Consider the following 21,752-nt stretch of genomic DNA (forward strand, 5'->3'; position numbering starts at 1 on the left):
AGGTTCAACTCCTGCCAAGGGAAGATGTCCAGTCCTTCTACTTGTGTATTTCCAGTTCAATTCCTGCCAGGTGAAGATGTCCAGTCCTTCTACTTGTGTCTTTCCAGCGTATCCCACTGAGGGGGAGTATTGACATATATGAGTATCCCCGAGCCTACTCTAATATATTAATAGAATTGACCATTCACATAAGTTCGAACTTATGGCGAAATTGGCAATTTAACAGAACTATGGAGTTGGAAGCTTGCCAATCATCATATGTAGGATCACCAAAATTGGGAGGATTATCAGTAAAAAATTTGGAATTTTTCTTCGCATGGATAAAATGTGTCCAACCGCTTAACTCCACGTCAAAAAATTATTACCATTCAATCAAATATTAGTATTGGGCTTACCAAGACCGTCATTCACGTAATTTAAGTGACCATCGAATTGAAATTAACTGTATTGTGGTTACTGCAGGTGAAAACTGCTGACACTGGGTACATGTCACGTAGATTAATTAAAGCCTTGGAAGACCTATCAGTTCAATATGATTATACTGTCCGTAATGCTAGTGGTGGGGTAGTTCAATTTCTTTATGGAGATGATGGCATGGATCCAGCAAAAATGGAAGGGAAGGACGGCGTACCTTTGAATTTGGAAAGACTTTACATGAAAATTAGGGTCAGTTGTTAGCTTCCACTTTTTGTCTGATAGCTAAATCAGCTCCTGGATGTTCACTGTTTTTCTTTGTTGTTGTCATCAAATTTACAGGCTACATGTCCTGCTAATGCGCATGAGAATTTGTCTCCTTCAGAAGCTTTAAAGAAAGTCTATGAGAGACTCGAAAAACCTGATATAAGTCTTGATGGGGCTAATAAATTCAAAAATTCGTTGCGGGATTTTTTTGAAGGAGTAACTGATTCATTAAAGAAGACAAGGAAGTTTCTTGATCTTGATGAAAATAATGTTGAGAAGAATGATCCTAGTTTTCTTGAAAAGATTGCTGCGAATGTATCTGGTATTTCATTGAAGCAGCTAGAGGTAAATTATGTTATACTGTTGAACTGAACTCTTGGATTTAAATACCTAAACAACAATTGAAGTGTTTTTTGATGAACAACCAGCAAAGAGTTTAACCCATAATACAACCTTTCCCTGTTATTATTTATAAGTATAGAAAGGTCAAAGTGATGCTTCTCTTAACTATATCTTCTCCTCCAGTTGGTACTACATAGAACAAAAGTTTAAATGCTTTAAGAATTGTAGTTTTGGGGTTTTATATCCCTTGTTAATGCAGTTGTGCAAATTATTGCATTATCAATCAGATCTAGTATCTTGTTACATAGACTTTCCTAATGGTCCTGCACTGCATTCCGTAGAGCAGTATCACATCTTTTTTTTTGTTTGTCCCCTACTCCCCTTATATATATGCATCACACATGGGTGGTGGTAGATTGTTAGGAAACCAGTCTGTTTAATGTGTTTAGGACTCGTATTTGGACTTATCCTATTTCGGCTAGTAAAAGGGTAAGGAGGGTTGTTTCTATCTGTATCTTAGTATATTACCCGTGTGAAGGCAAGGATTCTAAGTGATTATTAAGCAGTCACTTTGGAAATTAGAAGATTAAGATGGTTGATCCCTGATCAAAGGATCTAGGTAGTTCAAACATTTATTGGTGTGAAAAGCCATTTCTTGCCCTCTGCAGGTGCATGTCTTGTGACAATGACAACTTCCTATCTTACCTTATTTGTATTTGTGCCCATGCTGTAACAGCTGCACATTCTTTGCATTTGTGCACCTGTTATCATTGTATTTTAAATAGGGTTAACGAGTATTACCCCCCAAAATACAACCAAAAAAATGGTCAAATTGGGTTGACCGTGTTTCTTTCTTTTGTGTGTATTTTGGGGAGACCCTAATTTCCCATCTAGTGGGGGGGAATCCTAATTGGCTCACCTAGTGGGGGGGTAATACTCGTTAACCCTTTTAAATACTGATGGATGCAATCACTCAAAATATCAAAATATAAACCACTACATGGTATCAGAAAGGTTAGCCATCCTCGTTACCTTTTACTGCAAGCAGCTCCTCTCCCTGTGTGCTGCCAATGTCGCACCTCCTAGACACCCAAGCAAGAGCTGCCCTTGCCTGCCACTTTCGCAAATCAGTGTGTTCATAAGAGTTGCTCCGCTAGCTCTTTTACCCCTGCCATATGCTTGGAGATGGTAGTTGATGGTGTTTGAAAGCTTTCTAATAAGGGGGGAGTGTTGAAAGTTATTTTGGACGCTGCTTCCCCTCAGTTAATACTCAATTGATTGGACACTTCACTGCTTTGGAACTATGATTATGTGGATTGGATGCAGATCAGTCATTGTTCTTGTTGATCAAGCTCTTCCTTTATTCGTTGCCCTGGTCTTGAGCTATCTCTAAATGAGAGGAATTTGTTTTTGGAGCTACTGAGGCCTATGTGCCTGGGGCCTTGTTGGAGCTACATAGGTCACAAAGACTAAACCTTTGTTATCGTTTGTTGACTTTGTTGTTGCGGGTGCAATCGAGGATGTTGCTTGCGGCTGGAGCTTGGTGTTAAAATTATCCTTATATTTGTGATTTTGCCTAAGGGGGAGATGGTATCTATGTATTTTGTTCAGTTACGCAATGTAATTTGAAACCTGAGTGTATTTTTCGGCTTGTGGAGGAGTGTTGGGTAATATGAGAAGTAGTACACTAGAGTATGGGTATAGTCCGATATTGAGTAGGTAGCAGTCGTAGCATGTATACTCTCCTTATATTAGGAGAGTCAGTGCAGTCCCCATTTAAAAATTGTTGGTTGAATAAAGTTTAAGCCATTTTAGAATTTAACTCTTGATAACCTTTGGCTGAGGTTACTTCTCTGGTTGTGTTCTTGTTGTTAAGGTTCACAATAGTCGATTTACTTATGTGCTACTACGATTTCAGAATTCTCCAAGGCTTGTGGTACTAAGAAGAGGTTGTTATTGCATAATCCATGTTATCATCTTAGAGGTGTAATGGTGAAGCATTTAAGGTTGTGTGTAAGCCTCAAAATATTGTTGTTTCTTGAAGCATTTAATAGAGGTTTGTTTTGGTAAAGAGAGGCTCAATTTGCTTTCATACTTATCTATGATTGTAGGGTTTGGGATTATGCATCATGGTTTCTTAGCTGGATAAGACTTGTACTTAAGTTTAAGGTGGTCAATTGGTGAGTTCCATTGCGCACTTGAGCCTAGCCACATTATAGGACCTATGGAAAATCTTTGGCGTGGGTGTTCTTCATTTGTTTGTGGTACTTGGTTGAGGATATTTGCTCCATAATTGATTTCCTTGCACTTGTAATTAGTTATTTAAGCTTTTTTTGCTAGTAATCTAAAGGTTTGTATGTTTCTTGTTTTTGGTTTAGTGAAACCGGTAGGGGTCTGCCTTAACCCTAAAAGTTACTTAAAATATTTATTGAAATTCTGACGGTCTTTGACAGACATGTACATATGGGTTAGGCTACCCTGACATTTTATTTTGACTTCCACAACTTAAAGATGACATATGTATGGGTCAGGCTATCTTGGCAACTTATTTTGACATCCACAACCTAAAAGTGGACTTGCACATTGAACTAGGGGGTGAGTTTTGGTAGGGAATATCTCCCTACCATGGACAGCATCTCCACCAAAACTCCGCTCCATTGTGGGCTGTTAAACTACTATTGAACTTGAACCCAACTTTTGGCAAGGTTAGGCATGTTCATATGACTTGATTTGTTTTTTCTTTGTTTTTTGGTGATCTCCATGATATGGAGGACATATTCCCAGACAAACAGCTCTTGGTTCAATGTGCAGGTTGTGGATGTCAAAATAAGGTGTTAAAATAAGATGTCAAGTTTGTCTGTATATTGATAAAATGGAACATGGGATAAGAATAATCTTCTACAACTTCTAGAATTTTTGTATTGTTACTCTTGTTAAAGAAATCTTGAATATGGTATATGTTTATTAGTTGCCATATCTATACGTGTGTCGTCCCTTAAAGAGTTAGACTATTACAGCCAATATTTTTCTCTGTCAATTTTTGGTTATCTACTGTTAAGTTGTTTCATATTGGAAATAGTAGCACATAATCCTTTGAAATCTAATACCAAATCATTCTCTACATTCTCTTGTAATATATGAACTGACAAAATGACTCTTTACTTTTACATTATAGGTTTTCTTAGATACTTGCATTGATCGTTACCATCTGAAAAGAATTGAAGCAGGAGCTCCAATTGGAGTTATTGGAGCTCAAAGCATTGGAGAACCTGGGACCCAGATGACATTAAAAACTTTTCACTTTGCTGGAGTTGCTAGCATGAGTATCCTTTATGTTGGTTGGCTTTCGTTGTAACATATGCTCATCTCTTTTTCCTTGAATGGTTTGTCCTAATTGATCCTATCATCGTTTCCTTTTTCACTCAAAAATTGACTTCTGAGTTGTAACATGATTAGTTGTTTTGATATATTTTTCTTTTCTTTGCTAAAATTAACTATATCAATAGCAAAAGGTAGAAGATTTGAAAAAATTGAAATAACTTACAAAGTTGATAGAAGAGAACGATTGCTAAACATGCCATTTCCAAGTGCATCGATAACCCATAGTAAGTGAATCACTGAATCCTTCATGTTCCACCATATGCAAGAAATATGGTTTGTATGATCACCATTCTGAATTACCCTTAGGTAAGCCTGCACCTGTTTGTGCATAGGAGTCGGCAACAGTTCTTGCATATGAGTCAGCACCCATATTTTCTCCAGGAACATGAGAAGTTAATGAATTCAACTTTGTTCTTAACCCTATTCCATTCAGTCTTCCAATACTCCTGGTTCTTTAGGAAACTGCTCACAGCCGCCACAGAATCTGATATAACCCTGATTTAAGTATTTAACATCATATAATTGACCTTAAGCCATGTTTTGGCCACAAGACTAACCTTGTAGAAAGCATCTTTATACTGCACAATCTCTTTGCGAACCCGATCATTATTATTATTATTTTAATTTGTTTTTGTTACTCAATTCAAAATATCGATTTGGATTCTGTATTTGTGTCAGAGTTCTGATCCAGAGTACGTGTCAAGTATGTGGAACCCCAGACATAGGATTAGTGCTCCAATCATTAGATATATACGTTTTTCATATTTTGTTTTGATACAAAAGTGATCAGTTATTTACTTTCCTCTATTTATGAAATATGTTTAGGGACATAGTTGCTAATTGCTGACAGTGCATATCTATGATTCTACGGACAAAATTTATTTTTTGAAGGGCACAAGCTTAATATATGATAAAGCTATTTTACATCTTGCGGTTGAGAAGAGAGAATATTGAAGTAATCTTTTTTACAATATGCGTCTTTTTTTTTTTTTTTTTAACTGTCAAATTCACTTTGTATTCATAGAAAGATAATAAATGTTACAGTGTTTAAGGGTCTAAGTAGCAAGGAGCTACTCGACCACACTCAACCTCCACAAAACCCCAATTTAGCAATTACAAAAGCTCGCTCATCTCACTAGCCCATCCCAATTCCACATGAAATCAACAAATTTTACACCCATAAACAATGGAGTAGCATGTCCCCATTCAAATAGGAGTTCCTTGATTTCCCCTACCAACTTATGCATCTCCCTTTCCTTTTGTTAGAAAATCCTCATACTCCTTTCTTTCCATAGTGTCTATACAATGGCATTTGGTAGATGACCCACTAGCCATTTGGCTCTGTTAGAGAGTGGACCCGTGATAATACTCTTGCGCAATGCCTCCTTAATATTTGATGGTGGCACCCAAGCAATATTGAAAGATGCATTCGTTGGACTGACATCCTCGAGTCAGGTGCTCCACCTTTTGGTTTTGAATTTGTGAACTCTAGCATCCGCCAATTCGAATGTCTTTTGACACATTTTTTCCTACTAATTTTTCTAGTTAAGGATAATCTTTTAATTTGTTAACATATAAAGTAGAAGATCTAAGGGCTATGATTTCCTTATTTCACTAAGAGTTACACCATTGTGTTTGGTTCATATAGCATACTGTCTTTTTGATTTTCTTTATTGAGTGAAATGATAGTGGGAAAGTGTCAAAGAAAACCTATGTGTTGATATATATAAGACGAAGCAACACTGTACTTAGTTCCAAATTTTATTCTAGTAAGTTTATTATTGCCCTAATATGAAACTCTGGAGAGAAAAGAGCATACGGCCTTAGTTGAGTTTGGCCTTCTCTGTCCTCTCACTCATCTATATATATGAAGATAGTTGGGTTTACATTCTTTAGGGGGCAATGTCTGAACTGTCCTTTAGAACTCTAACAAATATAAATTTAGAACTTGATTAACAATCCAAGTATTTAGTGTATGAATGCAAATATTTTGGTAAAGTTAGGATTTTGTTACAAATATTCCTCCATGTTTTTTCTCTCCTGAAATGTAAATTTGATTAAGTCATTAGATTGAAGATTTTTACTGTTGTGTACCTGTGACTGTTATGTTATACCATGCGATATCTTAACTCGTTGTTAGACATCACACTTGGAGTTCCTCGCATCAAAGAAATAATAAATGGAGCTAAGAATATCAGCACACCCATTATTACCGCAGAGTTGGAGTCTAAGGAAAATGTTACTTCTGCACGAATAGTTAAAGGTCGTATTGAGAAAACCGTCCTGGGTGAGGTATGCCTATGCAGATTTTTTTATTGTTTTCTGTTTTTATATTCCCGCAATCACCCCTTTACACGTTTTTGTTTACATGCAATTACTTGTGTTGATGTTCCATAACCTCCAGAGAATGAATTGAGTATTTTATTTTCTCAATATAAGTATGTATGCTAATTCATATGATACGCATATGGGAAAAAAAATATGTACATAGAAAACATGTGATAAGTAAATTGATCTTGTATGATCTCTAACATTCACCACAAAGTCGGCCGTCTGGTTAAATGAGTTTTGAGTGCCGATGCTGAAAACAAAGTGTATGAAGCCCTTTGGTGAAGAAATCAACGGTCTGATCTACAAAAGGTATAAATCGAACCAAGTGAGTTCTGGAAGAAACCTTCCCACCAGCCAAGCGGTAATCCAACATAATATGCTTCGTTAAAAGCATGAAAAGTTGGATTTGAAGCCAGGTATGGTGCTGAAATGATCACAATAGAAGGGAAACTGGTGATCTAGGAGTATGTGAGCAACCCTACTAGTCACAGGCTCAAAGCACATACATGCGCAAGAGAACGGTATTAATAAACGGTATTTTATTAATAATATTTTAATAAAAAAATATTAAAGTTGCTTGATGAGAGAGAGACTAGCAGGATAGAGGAAGCAAAAACAGGGACTTGGTCCAATTTCAATCAGTAGTATGATGACTTTGGAGGAGGATGACGATGAAGAAGGCATGATCGACTTTGAGTGCTCTGGGGAGGAGACGCGAAGTAGGTATGGTGGTCGTGAAAATGAGGTAGGTGGAGGTACTAGGGCTGGACTGCTGGACAGAGAATGATTCCACCATGGTGGTGGTTCCTAGTTTTTGCATTTTATTCTGTTTCTGCTTACAGGACTTATTTGGCTACTGTACTTTTTCTTTCTCTTCTTTCTTTCGTTTCTGCCCTTTTTCATAATATGGGGTGATCGGGTGTACTTGGGTATTTTGGTTTTGGTCCTTGAAATCTTGCTGTTGATATAATTGTTGTATGAACTCCACCACGAAAAGTTGACTTACAAGATGAATTGAGAGCTGATTTTTGGTGAAAATTGTCTTCACATAATAGAGAATACCCCACAAAAATTCAGCTCAATCAAATATGTTTAAACTTTTTGTTAAAAGTGTTTTTGACATAAAAAATAATTGGACGGTGGGATAACATCACAACATTCTAAACAAATTTTCACAAGGTTAGACATCTTCAAATGAACTGATTTTTCGTGAGGATAATCTCTACTGTGAGGAGAACTTGTCCTCCAAAAACCAGCCTCTAATTCATTGTTTTTTATGGTATAGTTAATATAAGTGGAGTTCATATAAATCCCCGTTTATGAATTTAACATGTTTTGAGTTTGGTCTAGCCTTTTGGCCCTCTTCTGGTGCTGATGGAGCTGGTAAGCTGGTTATCCAGACACCAGATGGTCCAGAACAGGAGCATAAAATACATTTAGCAGCAGTAAGATGATCAGTTCATTGTGCATTCTTGATTTGAGCAACATGATGCACAACATAGGCTATGTCAGTCCTATTGGGTGTCAGGTTTTGTGAACACCAATATAAATGCCAATACTCTGAAGCAGTAGAAACAAGATTATCATCAGTAGTTGAAAGCTGCGCCTTAACACTTAATGGAGTGCTAAAGGAGTCAAGGGTTTGCAATCTCGCTTTTTGCTGGAACAAAGAATGTTGAAGGTGTACTTTGTCTGTTGTAATTTCCTGAAAGTTATTAAATTGGTCGAGATCCTTAATCTCAAACACTTGGATGATGACAAAGATGGTGTGTTCCCCGTGAGTATAACGCCCGTGAGTATAACGTCATCAACATAGATTGGAAATATCATAAGCTGAGACCCTTGTCTGTATACAACCTTGTTATCATCCGCACAACTCTCTTTGCACTCAGATCCGATAAGGAACTAAAGCTTAGAAACCAGTCTTGGGGAGCCTGCTTGGGGCATTCATAGCTTTATGAAGCCAATAAATTGTTGACATATATGAGTGTCTCCAAGCCTACTCTAATATATTAATATAATTGACCCTTTACATAAGTTTGAGCTTATGGAGAAATTGGCAATTTAACATGGTATTAGAGTCTCTGGTTTCTGAGAGGTCTCGGGTTCAACTCCTGCCAGGTGAAGATGTCTAGTCCTTCTACCTGTGTATTTCTAGCATGTCCTGCTGAGGGGGAGTGTGGACATATATGATTGTCTCCAAGCCTACTCTAATATATTAATATAATTGACCTTTCACATAAGTTTGAGTTTATAGAGAAATTAGCAATTTAACAAAAACATCCTGAGGACACTGAGCATCAATGATGCTAGGTGGCTCGGTAATATGTATTGCTGATACATTCCCATAAAGACAGGTGTTTCACATCAAGCGGTCTTAGTATGACAATACTAAGAACTTACCAATTTTACCGCCAACCTATTTCCATCAGCTCAGGGGTTGGAGCAAATGGAGTGTAGACACTAAGAATGTGAATTGCAGATTTTGTCAGAAGTTATTGGGAAATTCATTATGTTGTAGGAACATGCATTTATGGAGAATTGGCATGTTCCTTTCCAGTGTCCTTGACACTTTCTTTTCTTTGAAAATTTTCCGTCACTCTATAGCTGTGCAGTTTAAGCGGCTATTAATCGGTGATTAATCGGCGAGTAATTGCTATGCGGTACTTCACCGATCCGATTAGCAAAAGATTTATAAATTTAAGCGAAAGCAAATAATCGGGCGAGTTAGACCGATTAATCAGCCGATTTCCAATAAATCGGTTTCGAAAATGCGCCGATTTAGTCCGATTAGCAGCTTTGGGCTAACTTTTTCATCATATATATCTGAAAATGTGAAGCAGCATGAGGGGTGTAAAGAGCAAATCTAAATATGACACGCAAATCTAAAGATCAATTGTCTTATTCCTTTGAACTCGTGGTCAGAATGTTGTGTGCACAAAATCAAATCTGAGAAAGGTTGAAGACAATGGGGATACTTTATCAAAAACAAAAGGTTTGATCCAGTGTCACTCGGGTGTATGTAAGCTACATATACAAGCAAGGCCCATTTGTACTTAACAAACCTTATACAAACAGACCTTAATCTTCTCCAAGACCAATATGTACTCCGCCTGGAATAACCATTAAGAGCATAGTATGAAAGTTAAAGCATGTACTACTTTTAAAGAAGCTTTTCATTTGCTGGAATATCCACTCTTTAATCACCAGGCTATGCATACATCAGAGTCTCCTATTTCAGCCGAACCATCAACTGAAGCTAGATCTTCCAACTCTCTCGTTTATCAAGGCCTGACACATAAATCAGATTGCAGAGATATGACGTTGGCTCTAGCGATGTCATATCATAATGGGGTCTCTCATATCAGCCCGGATAGAGAAGTCAACAATAGAGAAGTTGATCCCAGTGATTTGATTAATCTAGATATACAAGGTGGAGATATTATAGAGATGGAACGAGGCAGTCCATTGCGTGGGGACCTTCTGTGACACCGGATAGTGAACAAGAGACAGTGGAGTGGTTGTTTGATAACATGGAAGAGATTGCAAAAGTGGTTGGCTTATCTTTTTCTGGTAGAAGAGGTGAGGTTATGAAACTTCTAAGATCTGTTATGAGTAGAAAGTATGATGTTGGGGCAGTGGGGAACGATTGTAAGTCCAGTGGGGCGAAGAGTACTAAGGGTGGGGGGAAAAATAAACTTGAAAATGAGTTGAAGAGCCTCACGTCGTCTATTAATTATGGCGACGATGCTGAAGGTAGTATTAGAAGAGGGAAATCTAATGTGTGTTTAAATGAATCACAAGATCCTTTCGTGGAATGTAAGAGGTTTAGGGAGTGTGTTGAAGAGACCGTCGATTAAAGATTGTATCCGTAAAACGAGAGCTAGCATGGTGATCCTTCAGGAAACCAAGCTAGAGGAGTTTCCAAAGTCTGTGGTAGATGACATTTGAGGTATTATTGATGTGGGCTGGCATTTTCTTCCAGCAGTCGACACTAGAGGAGGTGTGTGTATTTTATGGGACAAAGGGAAGGTTGAGGTGTTTGAAACTGCAGTGGGCACCTTTACAGTATCGGTCATTTGCCTCTTTAGGGGCGAGATTACGCGTAAAGTTGTGACTGGTGTGTATGGTCCGTCCAATGGTTTGAATATTCAAGAATTTTGGGCCGAATTGGATGATACTTTTGCCTTTGGGAGTGCTTACCCGTGGTGCATAGGTGGTGATTTTAATGTCCTTCGGCAGTCGAGTGATAGGAGGGGCGGTTGTCATATTGATTCGAGGATGGTGAGTTTTGATGATTTTATTACTCGTTGCGAGCTTCTGGACTTACCTCTTAAAGGAGGTCAATTTACGTGGTCTAGTAGGCTAGATAATCCCTCTCTCTCTAAACTTGATCGTTTTTTGGTGAGTGTTGATTGGGAGGAGGATTGGCCTTGTTTGTCTCAGAATGTTGTTCCTAGTTCGGCATCTGATCATCATCCCATTGTCCTTGATAATGAAAGTGGGTCGCGTAGACCTACCCCTTTTAGATTGGAACTCATGTGGTTTGACGACCCTAATTTTGAGGAGAATATCAAGGATTGGTGGAACTCGTTCTCTTTTGAAGGGAGACCTGGTGTTATCTTTTCAAAAAAGTTGAAGGCGCTTAAAGAAAAGATTAAAGTGTGGAATAGAGAGGTTTTTGGGAGAATGGATAGGTGGAAAGAAGAACTTCTTAAGGATATCAGGGAGTTAGACTTGAAAGTGGAAGTGGATTTTCTATCCGATGAAGAAAGAAATTTGAGGGATAAGCTTAGGGCCGACTTTCAAGTCTCGGCAAGAAGAGATGAAATTTTTTGGAAACAAAAAGCAAAGGTAAAGTTGACAATTGAGGACGAACTATGTACTAAATATTTTCACCAATTGGCCAAAACTAGGAACCGAGTTAATTTTTTGGAGAATTTGAGAATAGAAGGGCGTGAAGTTACAGGAGAGGATAACCTCAGAGAAGGTATTGTGGATTACAATAGAAATTTGTATATTGAACCCGGTTGCTTTAGACCGATGGTGGACGATTTGTGTTTGGATAGCATTTCCGATGAGGAGAAAAGATCTCTGGAGGGTCCTATTGAGGAGGATGAAGTGTGGGCAGCTATTGTTAGTTTGGGGGGAGATAGAGCCCCAGGACCAGATGGGTTTCCGATTGAGTTTTACAAAAGGTGTTGGGAGACTGTTCTTGTGGATTTTATGAGCATGGTGAAAGATTTCTTTGATACGGGTTTCCTTGCTCATCATTTGAATAATATGTTCATTGCTCTTATTCCTAAGGTTAGTGACGCGGATGATATTAGTGACTTGAGACCGATTAGTTTGATCGGGAATGCTTACAAGATTTTATCTAAGGTTTTGTCTTTGAGGATGAAAAAAGTTTTGTTTAAAATTATTTCTCAAGAGCAAGGGGCTTTCATTAGCGATAGACATATTCTCGATGGAATCCTCATAGCTAATGAGACTATTGATGATAAGCAGAGGAGTGGTGAGTCGGGTATTGTTTGTAAAGTTGATTTAACGAAGGCTTATGATCATGTTAGTTGGAGGTTTCTCGACTATGTCTTAGGGAAGATGGGGTTTGGGGCGAAATGGAGAAGATGGGTGTGGAAGTGTATATCGTCGGTATCTTTTTCAGTTCTAGTAAATGGATCTTCAGCAGGTTTCTTTAAGAGTTCGAGAGGTATTAGGCAAGGTGATCCTCTCTCCCCTCTCTTTATTTTGGTGGTAGAAGTTTTCGGTAGAATGATTTCGAGAGCCAACTTGAGGGGTATCTTAGAAGGTTTTAGAGTGGGTAGTGACATGGTCCGCATTTCTCATCTCCAATTTGCTAATGATACTTTGATTTTTCTTGGAGCGGAGGTGGGTCAGGTTAGGTGGTTGAGGGGCATTCTTTGTTGTTTTGAGGCAGTTTTTGGGTTTCATGTGAATCTTGCCAAGAGTAAGATGTATGGTGTGGGGAGTGTTCCCTTTTTGAGCCGTCTTGCGTCGGTGTTAGATTGTCAAGCGGATTTGTTTCCTTGTACGTATTTGGGTCTTCCTCTTGGGGCCAACGTGCGTTCTACATATATTTGGGATCCTGTTATTGAGAGATTCCAACATAAGCTGGCAGGGTGGAGGTGTAGGTATCTCTCGAAAGGGGGTCGTTTGGTCTTGATTAAGAGTACTTTGTCCTCTCTTCCAGTATACTTTGTCTCTTTTTGTTATTCCCAAGAGAGTTGCTAATAGGATTGAGAGCATCATTAGGAATTTTTTATGGGATGACTCCGAGGAGCAACATAGGTATTATTTGGTGAGGTGGGAGATTCTTTGTTTGGCTAAAAACGTTGGTGGTTTGGGTTTGTATAGTATGGTAGCATTCAACCAAGCGCTTTTGGGTAAGTGGTTATGGCGTTTTGGGGAAGAGAGAAATAGTCTTTGGAGGAAGGTGGTTGTGTCTCAATTTGGGAAGAGACATTTTGGGTAGGAGAGTGGTCCGGTTTCCATATCTTATGGGTGTGGAGTGTGGAGGGCAATTCTTAAGGTGCTCCCTTTGTTCTTAAGAGGTATTCGATACAGTTTTGCAATAGGTGATGAGATTCTTTTTTGGGAGGATCATTGGACAGGTGGTGGGGATTTAGCCTCTGCTTTTCCTTTGTTGTTTGGTCTATCCAGGTTCAAAGGGAAACCCATTTTTGATTGTATGGTTAGATCCGAGGGAGGCATATCTTGGAATCTTGGACTGCGCAGGGCTTTGAATGATTGGGAAATTGGAGACCTAGCTTCACTGATGGCAAGGCTTGATGTGACTATCCCAAATGCACAAAATGGTGATAAAAGAGTGTGGTGTCCCAGCAATAAAGGTATCTTCTTGGTTAAGTCTTTTTATTTTTCTATCATTTCTTGGTTGTCTAATGCTAATAGTCCTAGCCCCATTCTTGAATTCCTTGTGACTATAATTTGGAAATCCAAAATTCCCTCCAAGATTGCTTTTTTTGCATGGTATGCTTCCTTGGAACGCATCCTTACCATTGATAATCTTAGGCGTCGAAATATGTGTTTGGTCAATTATTGTCAGTTGTGTAGAAAAGATGGTGAGTCTGTGAATCATGTACTTCTTTGGTGTCCTTTTTCTTGGAAAATATGGTCTGCTTTTCTTTTAGAGTCTGGTATGACTTGGGTATGCCCGAGCCGGGTATTGGATTTGCTTAAAGGTTGGAGTCATGGTCCTTTCTCTTCTTTGGAAATCGCATGGGGAGCTTATTACCTTTTGCGATCATGTGGGGCATTTGGCTAGAGCGAAACCGTCGTCACTTTGATGGCATCTCTATATCGCGAAAGAAGATAATTCTCTCGATAAAAGCTTTGTTATTTCGGTGGTCTAAAGTCTTCAAAGAGTTTAGAGGATGCTTCTTTGAGTATTTTGTTGCTAGAAGGGATCGTCTTATGTTTTTAGACATGGGGTGATGGCGCATGTCAGGGTTTTTTTGTTTTTTTCTTCTTATGTTTTGTTTCATCGCTTGTAAATATTTTTTTCGGTTGTTCTCTTGTAATGTAGGCCTTCTCAGCTTTTTTTTTTTTTTTTTTATTAATGGAATATCACTTTTACCAAGCAAAAAAAAAAAAAAAAAAAAACCTTATACAAACAAAGTCCATTTGACCTATGTATGTAAGCTACATATACAAACAAAGCCTATTTGACCTTATACAAACAAAGCCCAAAATATTTTGTTTTTTTTTTGGTAAAGATGTATCAATATTTTGTTATTACTATTGTATTTTAGGAGTTAAATTTATATTTAGTCCTCATTTAGTTTCCCCGACTAGTTTCCGATTAATCCCCGATTAATTGCAATTACTACGATTGCTGCCTATTAATGCTTAAACTGCACAGCTCTATAGATCTTGCACCAGGTCGAAAAGTCTGATTCGTTATACTACTGAATAATCGAAGACTGTAAATACATTTTACGTGGTTGATAGTAAGCTAGTTTGATTACCCCCTTACCTGTGCAGGTCGCCAAGAGCATAAAAATGGAATTGACATCCAGACAAGCATCAATAGTGGTCAGCCTCGATGCGGAAAGAATTCAAGCTTTACATCTAAGTATTTCTGCTGACAGTGTAAAAAGATCTATCTTGCAAAATTTAAAGAAGTTAAAGGATCAGGTCAGGGATTCCACCTATGGTGTCGAACTGTCTATATGGTGTTTAATTTATTAATTATTAAAGCCTCATTCATGTATGTATCTCGCAGCATATTCGCACGATTGATGGTAGAAAGATAAGAATTTTTCCTCCTGAAACTGATAGGAATAAGCTCCATTTTGATTTGCACTCCCTCAAAGCCATGCTTCCAAAGGTTATTGTGAATGTGAGGCACTAACTTTACTTAAATGCTCATCTTATCATTGCTTTAATTTTAAATTTCATGTTTCTAGAGAGTAGCATTTGCGCAGATTAGTTGACAAGAATGCTTTAATTCATACTGCTGGAGAGGATTCTAATCCAAGTTCTTGTTCGTTTCATATACAGGGCATATCTACGGCTGAACGGGTAGTAATTAGCGAACAAAAGAAGAAATATAAATTGCTTGTTGAAGGGTCGGTTACTACATTCTTAATGCTACCTTACTCTTAAGAACTTTATGCACTTCATGTGGTTAAAGTTATTGACTCTCTTTGGTGTTTGGTCCTCTATGACATTTCCTTGGTGACATTGTGGACAATGTTTTTAGTTTATAACACAGAACAAAACACCCAAAATATTCTGATGTCTCCAGAATGTACGAGGATAAAAATTTCAAGTATAATGGGTCCATATATATCCTGTTGACTTTTAATCGGCACATTCATTTTTACTTTCAAAAAATTCCATCTCCTGACACAGCATCAGAAATATCTCCAATACCTTCCTATATTTCAATGGTCTAAATCTCGCCTCTCCCTGGTACTTTGTTATTTGGTTTATTCCATCATTTTTGCTGGATGCTTCTTAGCCGGTGTGCCTTCTTTGCATTTGGGATTTATGTATGTGAGGTCTATATTTGTCTCAGATTATGGTTGTCCTTCAGGAGGCCTCACTACAAGGTGGTTCGATGAGCATTTCTGTAGTATTATACTATTATTTATTACAACTCAACATGATAGGGTTCATACTTAATCAGTAAACTATTAAAGAAGCTTAAGTTGATCTTCTGAATTGGGTATCTTACCACGTTTATCTTTTGATTAGAGATCAAACAAACTAAAACTTCTTATTATTGATTGACTGAAAGTCTGAGACATAAAGCAGAAGTATTGTGCTTAGATAGATAGAATAGTGGACTTGACTTTCTACTAATTTATCTAACCTGGTACAATTATCAGAATGGAATATATTTATACTTTTTAATACTAATTGATGAATGAGCATATATGCTGATATCAGCATGACATCTGCACTTGTTGAAAATCAGTTTTTATTTGGCTTGAACAAGAAAGTATTCTATTGTTTAATTTAGATTTTAGTTGTTATTCTATTTTATTACTAGTTTCTAAGTTAGGATCATATTTAGTTAGGATTACAAATAGACTAAAAGGTTATTTGGTAGTTTACAGGAGTTTGGTGGTTTCCTGTTGGAAATTCCAAATAGAATTAGGAGTTGTTTTCCTGCATTTAAAATAGGTTGTTATTGATTATTTTATTTGAAGAATTATTTTCTTTTAGTCGAAGATCAAACCCTTGTTTTAGGTATTTACATTTTATTTATTTATTTATTTGTGTTCTTCATTGTTTAAACTTCCACCAACAGTATTATATCACTGCTCCTATGCTAATTATGGTTTCCGGATGGATGAGTGTTTATGACACTGATATTAGCTGTAACAAAGAAAATTGTATTCGATCTGTAAAGATACTAGTCAAGATATTCGATCTGTTGTTTAAAATTTCTTTGCTCTTTCAGTAAAAACCTCCGAGCAGTCATGGGCACTCCAGGAGTTGTTGGATGTGAAACAGTGAGTAATCATATAACCGAGGTCGAGGAAACACTTGGAATTGAAGCTGCAAGGGATCGTATTATTTATGAGATTCAGGAGACCATGAAAGGTCATGGAATGAGCATAGACATGCGACATATGATGCTTTTAGCAGATCTAATGACATATAGGGTGAGTTGTTCTGCCCATTTAATATTTTTCATTACTGATGCCTAAAACTCCAATATGGTTTAGATGCAGCCATGCAGGTGATGACATGCACTTGTTTCTGTTGTTCTAACAGGGTGAGGTGCTAGGAATCACACGATTTGGCATCCAAAAGATGAAAGAAAGTGTGTTGATGCTGGCATCATTTGAGAAAACAGCAGATCATCTTTTCAATGCTTCATTTAATGGTAGGCATGATAACATTGAGGGAGTAGGTGAATGCATCATCATGGGCATACCTATGCAAATAGGAACTGGAATACTTAAAGTTAGGCAAAGGTACAAACCCAACTCTTGATATCATATACTTGGTCATTTGAATTCTTGAGTGAATTGTACTGTTTATCCAACACTTTTCTATTACACATGGCAATTAATATGCATGCTTGCACAACATTTCTAATATGTGCTTTTCATTTGAATTCTTGAGTGGGATTTATTGTTTCTATTACACCCTTGACTTGTACCTACTTACACAACATGCTGGAAATCATTTCCATCACTCCATAACCTAGATTTCAAAACTTATCCCAGTACTGGGGCATACTACATGATTCCTATTCCAGTGTCACATTATTTTAAAATTTTATGGAAAATAACTCTTGTTTTACTAGGGGTCTGAGTTTCTCTCTATGAAGTACCCTTGACAACCTACCTAGCTACTTTACCCCTCTTCACACTTCTTGCCAGGGTCACATAAAATTTGGGAAAGACTGCTTTAATTTTTTTTGTGGGTTGCTTCTAAAGAGTGAAGGAAACAGTACCATGCTTTTTTAAGATAGATGAAATTATATCCTCAAGTTTGATTGCTTTCAAACAGATCTGAAGGGGAAGATGCTACTTTTAAAGGTTCTTATGAAAATAATTTTACCACCCGCATACTTAGTAATTGTGCTTAGAAGGTTTACCAAATAGGTCGCTCAAAGCCTCTACTTAAAGGTCATTATAGATATAGATATACACCTACCCTTTTCATACATCTGTTTGCCATATGAATATATGATCAAAAGTGTTACTCATCACCTCCTTCACACGCTTAGCATGAGCTATCCTACACAACTCAGGTACATTAGCTTCAGTCGGTGTTGGAATCGACATAGATTCCCAATACAACACTTTGGTCTTTCCTTCAATTATTGTTTCTTTCACCATTCATGATCTCTCATATCAACATATGGTGTCACTATATTAGATTCCCTTGGCATGACAGGAGTCAATAAAGCATGGGTTCCACCTTTAGGGTTTGTGACTTTGTGATGCAACCAAATGTTCACCACTGCTGCATAGTTGTATCAGTACTAACGATATTTCTGACATCCCATTTGATGTACAGTAAGCATCGTCAGACAATCAGATTATTGAAATTATTACTATGAAAAGAAAAAGATTATTATATGCATAAAACAATTACTTAATGCATGGATCAATATACATTTGACATATTATTGATTCACGAAAGAAAATTATGTTACGACATAATTATTCATCTAGCACTTGATCTGGCACATGCACACACGGAAGAGAAGATGATGTAAATTATGTGGTGGACGTGTCCAAGTTCAAGTTCAAGACCAAGGCTTTATTTTATTTATTTTAGTTTAGTTGGTCCACATGTCATTAGAATATTGGTTTGCTTTGCTGTCAAGTAAACCCTAGGTTAAAGCTGAGGTTTGTATCATTAGAAGGTTGGTTTCGGGCTTTTAGGCTTTAGTTTAGGGCTTGTAACATGTTGAGATGTTTAGTCCCACATGGTTTATGTTAAGCACCGCATGAAAGTATATAAGCCTTGGGGCCTTTCCACTTAATACCATTTGGTTTTAAGTTTGATGCTAATCTTTAATATGGTATCGGAGCGGGCTATTGTGTTTGGACCGCCTTGTTGTTTGGTCCACGTAACCCAAGTTGAATTCAACAATTGATTTACGAATGAACAATTTTCGTATATTTCATATTGTAAGAGAAATATGAAATTCTTATTGATAAATTTCATATTTCATATTGTGTTTGGACCGCCTTGTTGTTTGGTCCACGTAAACAACCAACTATTTCATATTGTAAGAGAAATCATCCTCTGACTAATTCAACAATTGATTTACGAATTAACAATTTTCGTATATTTTGTCAAGAATTCTTATTTGAGTTTAATAAGCATTTGATACTTCTCTTTTTAAATAGTTTTAACTGTATTTTTGCATTTTATAATGTGGAAATGGAGTGATGGACTTAGAAAGGGAGTTCGATCACCTTAGAAAAGCATCTATAGCTTTTCCAGTGTTGTGATTTTTTGAATATGCCTGAATATTATACTAATAGGATTTTTCTGAGGTAGCTAAAGCTTACGTTGTAAGCATGTAGCCAGTTCTGAAGATATGGTAATTGAGCAGTGAATATATCTGTAAATACGTTGTAATTACTAATTAGACTATGATCATTACTGTTTAGAAATATATGTTACTCAGTTCCAGTTCTGGTTCTTGCGGAGTTGTGGGTATCCATTGAATAGTAAAGTTCCCTTCTAGGTTCTCTTTCAATTGGTTTTAAAATCAGTTCCAGAACTGTAAATTCTTTGTGTGTTCCAATTTTTGTTAAACAAGTACCAATAATTGACAGCCGACCACTGACTGAAGTTCCTTTTGGATTTCAAGTTCCCCAAAAAGTGTGACTCCCGCCCAAAATTGTCAGAAGCTTACGTGAAAGGTTTTCGCTTCATGTTTGCAAAGGTTTATTGAGTTGGGACGCTAAAATTGACTTTTATTTATGCATCTTGACACATAGCACCAGGATGATCTGACGGAATATTAATGTTGTGCAAATTTTTAGGCTCCGTGTATTCCTGTTGACGGATTTTCCATTTATTTTGGCCTTCATTCAGTAGAGGGCTCTGTTAATCCCTGTTTAGTGGTTATCGTATTCCTTTCGTCCATACAATACAATAAAGAACAGTAACATCTCTTTCATCTTCTGCTGCTCTTTATCTGTGTATTTGCGTGTGTGTTGGTCTAAATGAAAATATTCGCAACTTCGTTGCCGAAGCGTGTTGTAACTCTTTTTGGTTTCATCTCTGCAGAGTTCAGCACGTTCCAAGTTTGACCTATGCGATGGATCCAATTTTATCTTGAAGATAAGATATGAAGCTAGCATTTTCCAACATGTTTAAGCTGATAGTGGAAGTAAGCTCGCATGTTGATTTGTTACCCCAAGCGTGAGTGTTACGTGATCCAATCTTACTTTCGCTGTTTTTGTTCTTTTAAATTGTTTTAATAGCGGTCCACCAAGTCCAAATGTGGAGATTGCTTTTGTGGTCTGTCACTATTTTTGGGTATTTACATGGTCCAAGATCGGTTGATGTGCAGAGTTACTGAAAATAGTGTACATCCTCAAAAATGTTGTACAGGGTTATTGAAATTAGAGTATAAGACTAATACTGTGATATTTTGGAGTTTTGTAATTATATATAAAAGTAAAAAACATGAAATGGTTGTGTTCTAAATTTCTATTAGCGCAAGTTGCACAGGATACCCCGACTCCCTAATCGGCTAAAGTTGATATGCATTGAAATACACACGGTCGCGTATTTTACATGAATCATGAGTGGTCAGTTTCGGTGTTGGTTTTTGGGAGTCCGCATATGATTACTGAACATGAGGATATGTACTCCGTATATGATAGCCTTTCTGTAATGATGGCCATGGACTAGATGGTCATGGACTAAAGTTTACAGTTACTGATTGGAGTGTGCTATAGTGGTTTTACTTGGAATAAGCACGAGCTCCTAAACACTTCTAAATGGAGAAGTAATATTGCAATAACCAGATCTCAAATGTGTGAGTGAAAATTAATTTTTGAGTTTTGTTTGGCCAGAAGTAAAAGATGCTAATTTAATTGCTGTGCTCGCTATGATCGGTCTGCAGCACCATGTGCCAGATCAGTTGTTGTAGCTTGCATTGTACCTTCTTATTGTTTTCTTTCACCCTTTCCATCATAAAACAAAGGAGGCAGAAATAAGGATCTCGATCTTTCAGTCGACCATACGTACATAGAAAAGTGAACAAGGTTTGGAATCTTGCATGGATTTCTTGCCTTGTTAGAGTGTTTTCCTCCTCATAATTGAGACTAGCGAGTGCCCGGCCTCGGTGATTGCGGGCCATGCAACACTTCACTTGTAAGAAAAAAGATGACTGAAGGAGTGCCTATGGTTCACGGTAAAGCAACCTCATGTGCAAACAGGAGAGTCCACCTGGTCATGGAGGGCGTTGGTGTGTAGTGTGTACCCACTACCCACATAAGATCTCGAGATCTCATGCTGTCTAGGGGGATTCTGGTTCCAACCACCCAAAAACACAACTCCTCGGCGGTCAACCCCTGTTAACCAGGGGAACCCTTGGCAGGAGACGATGACCCTGATGTCTCCGTCCTTGCCTAGTGGCGTTAACTATTTATATGGTAAACTGGTGAAGTAGTATGCTGAAGAATCCTCCGGGGTTGCCCCTAAGTTATATTAGAAGCAGAGAACTACAACACATATAAAAGTGTAGAAATGCCCCGAAAATAGGTATATTGGTTAGGGTGATTATTCCTAAATTATGTGTTTTTATCCTCTTGTCAATTTAGTCAAATTATATATTAAACAATATAGAAAATTTATATTCTATTGCTTTTTCAGAATACAAGCCTCTTAACCAAATATCTGAAAAGATGTGTTTTAGAGCCAAAAAGGAAGACAAAAGGGACCTCATAGAACAACTGGGAAAAAATGTCAAAAAGTCAACGGTCAAAGTCAAAGTAAACTCAAAGTTCCAAAAACTCAAAGACTCAGGAAACACT

General features: G+C 37.5%; 1 protein-coding gene across 1 annotated transcript in view; it reads left to right on the forward strand.

Moving 5' to 3' along the window:
* Window positions 1–20,418, forward strand: part of LOC147493889 (DNA-directed RNA polymerase III subunit 1-like) — a 51,937-nt gene extending 31,519 nt beyond the window's left edge. Inside the window, 10 exon segments of the mRNA XM_086565636.1 lie at window positions 463–666; window positions 757–1,026; window positions 4,199–4,346; window positions 6,545–6,696; window positions 14,758–14,910; window positions 14,999–15,115; window positions 15,277–15,344; window positions 16,688–16,892; window positions 17,005–17,207; window positions 19,996–20,418. Coding sequence (XP_086421762.1) covers window positions 463–666; window positions 757–1,026; window positions 4,199–4,346; window positions 6,545–6,696; window positions 14,758–14,910; window positions 14,999–15,115; window positions 15,277–15,344; window positions 16,688–16,892; window positions 17,005–17,207; window positions 19,996–20,047 — 1,572 coding nt within the window. The 3' untranslated portion in view covers window positions 20,048–20,418.
* Window positions 20,419–21,752: the final 1,334 nt, after the last annotated feature.

The sequence above is a fragment of the Coptis chinensis genome, chromosome 6 (genome assembly GCF_015680905.1).
Source record: "Coptis chinensis isolate HL-2020 chromosome 6, ASM1568090v1, whole genome shotgun sequence".
In the NCBI taxonomy this organism is placed as follows: domain Eukaryota; kingdom Viridiplantae; phylum Streptophyta; class Magnoliopsida; order Ranunculales; family Ranunculaceae; genus Coptis; species Coptis chinensis.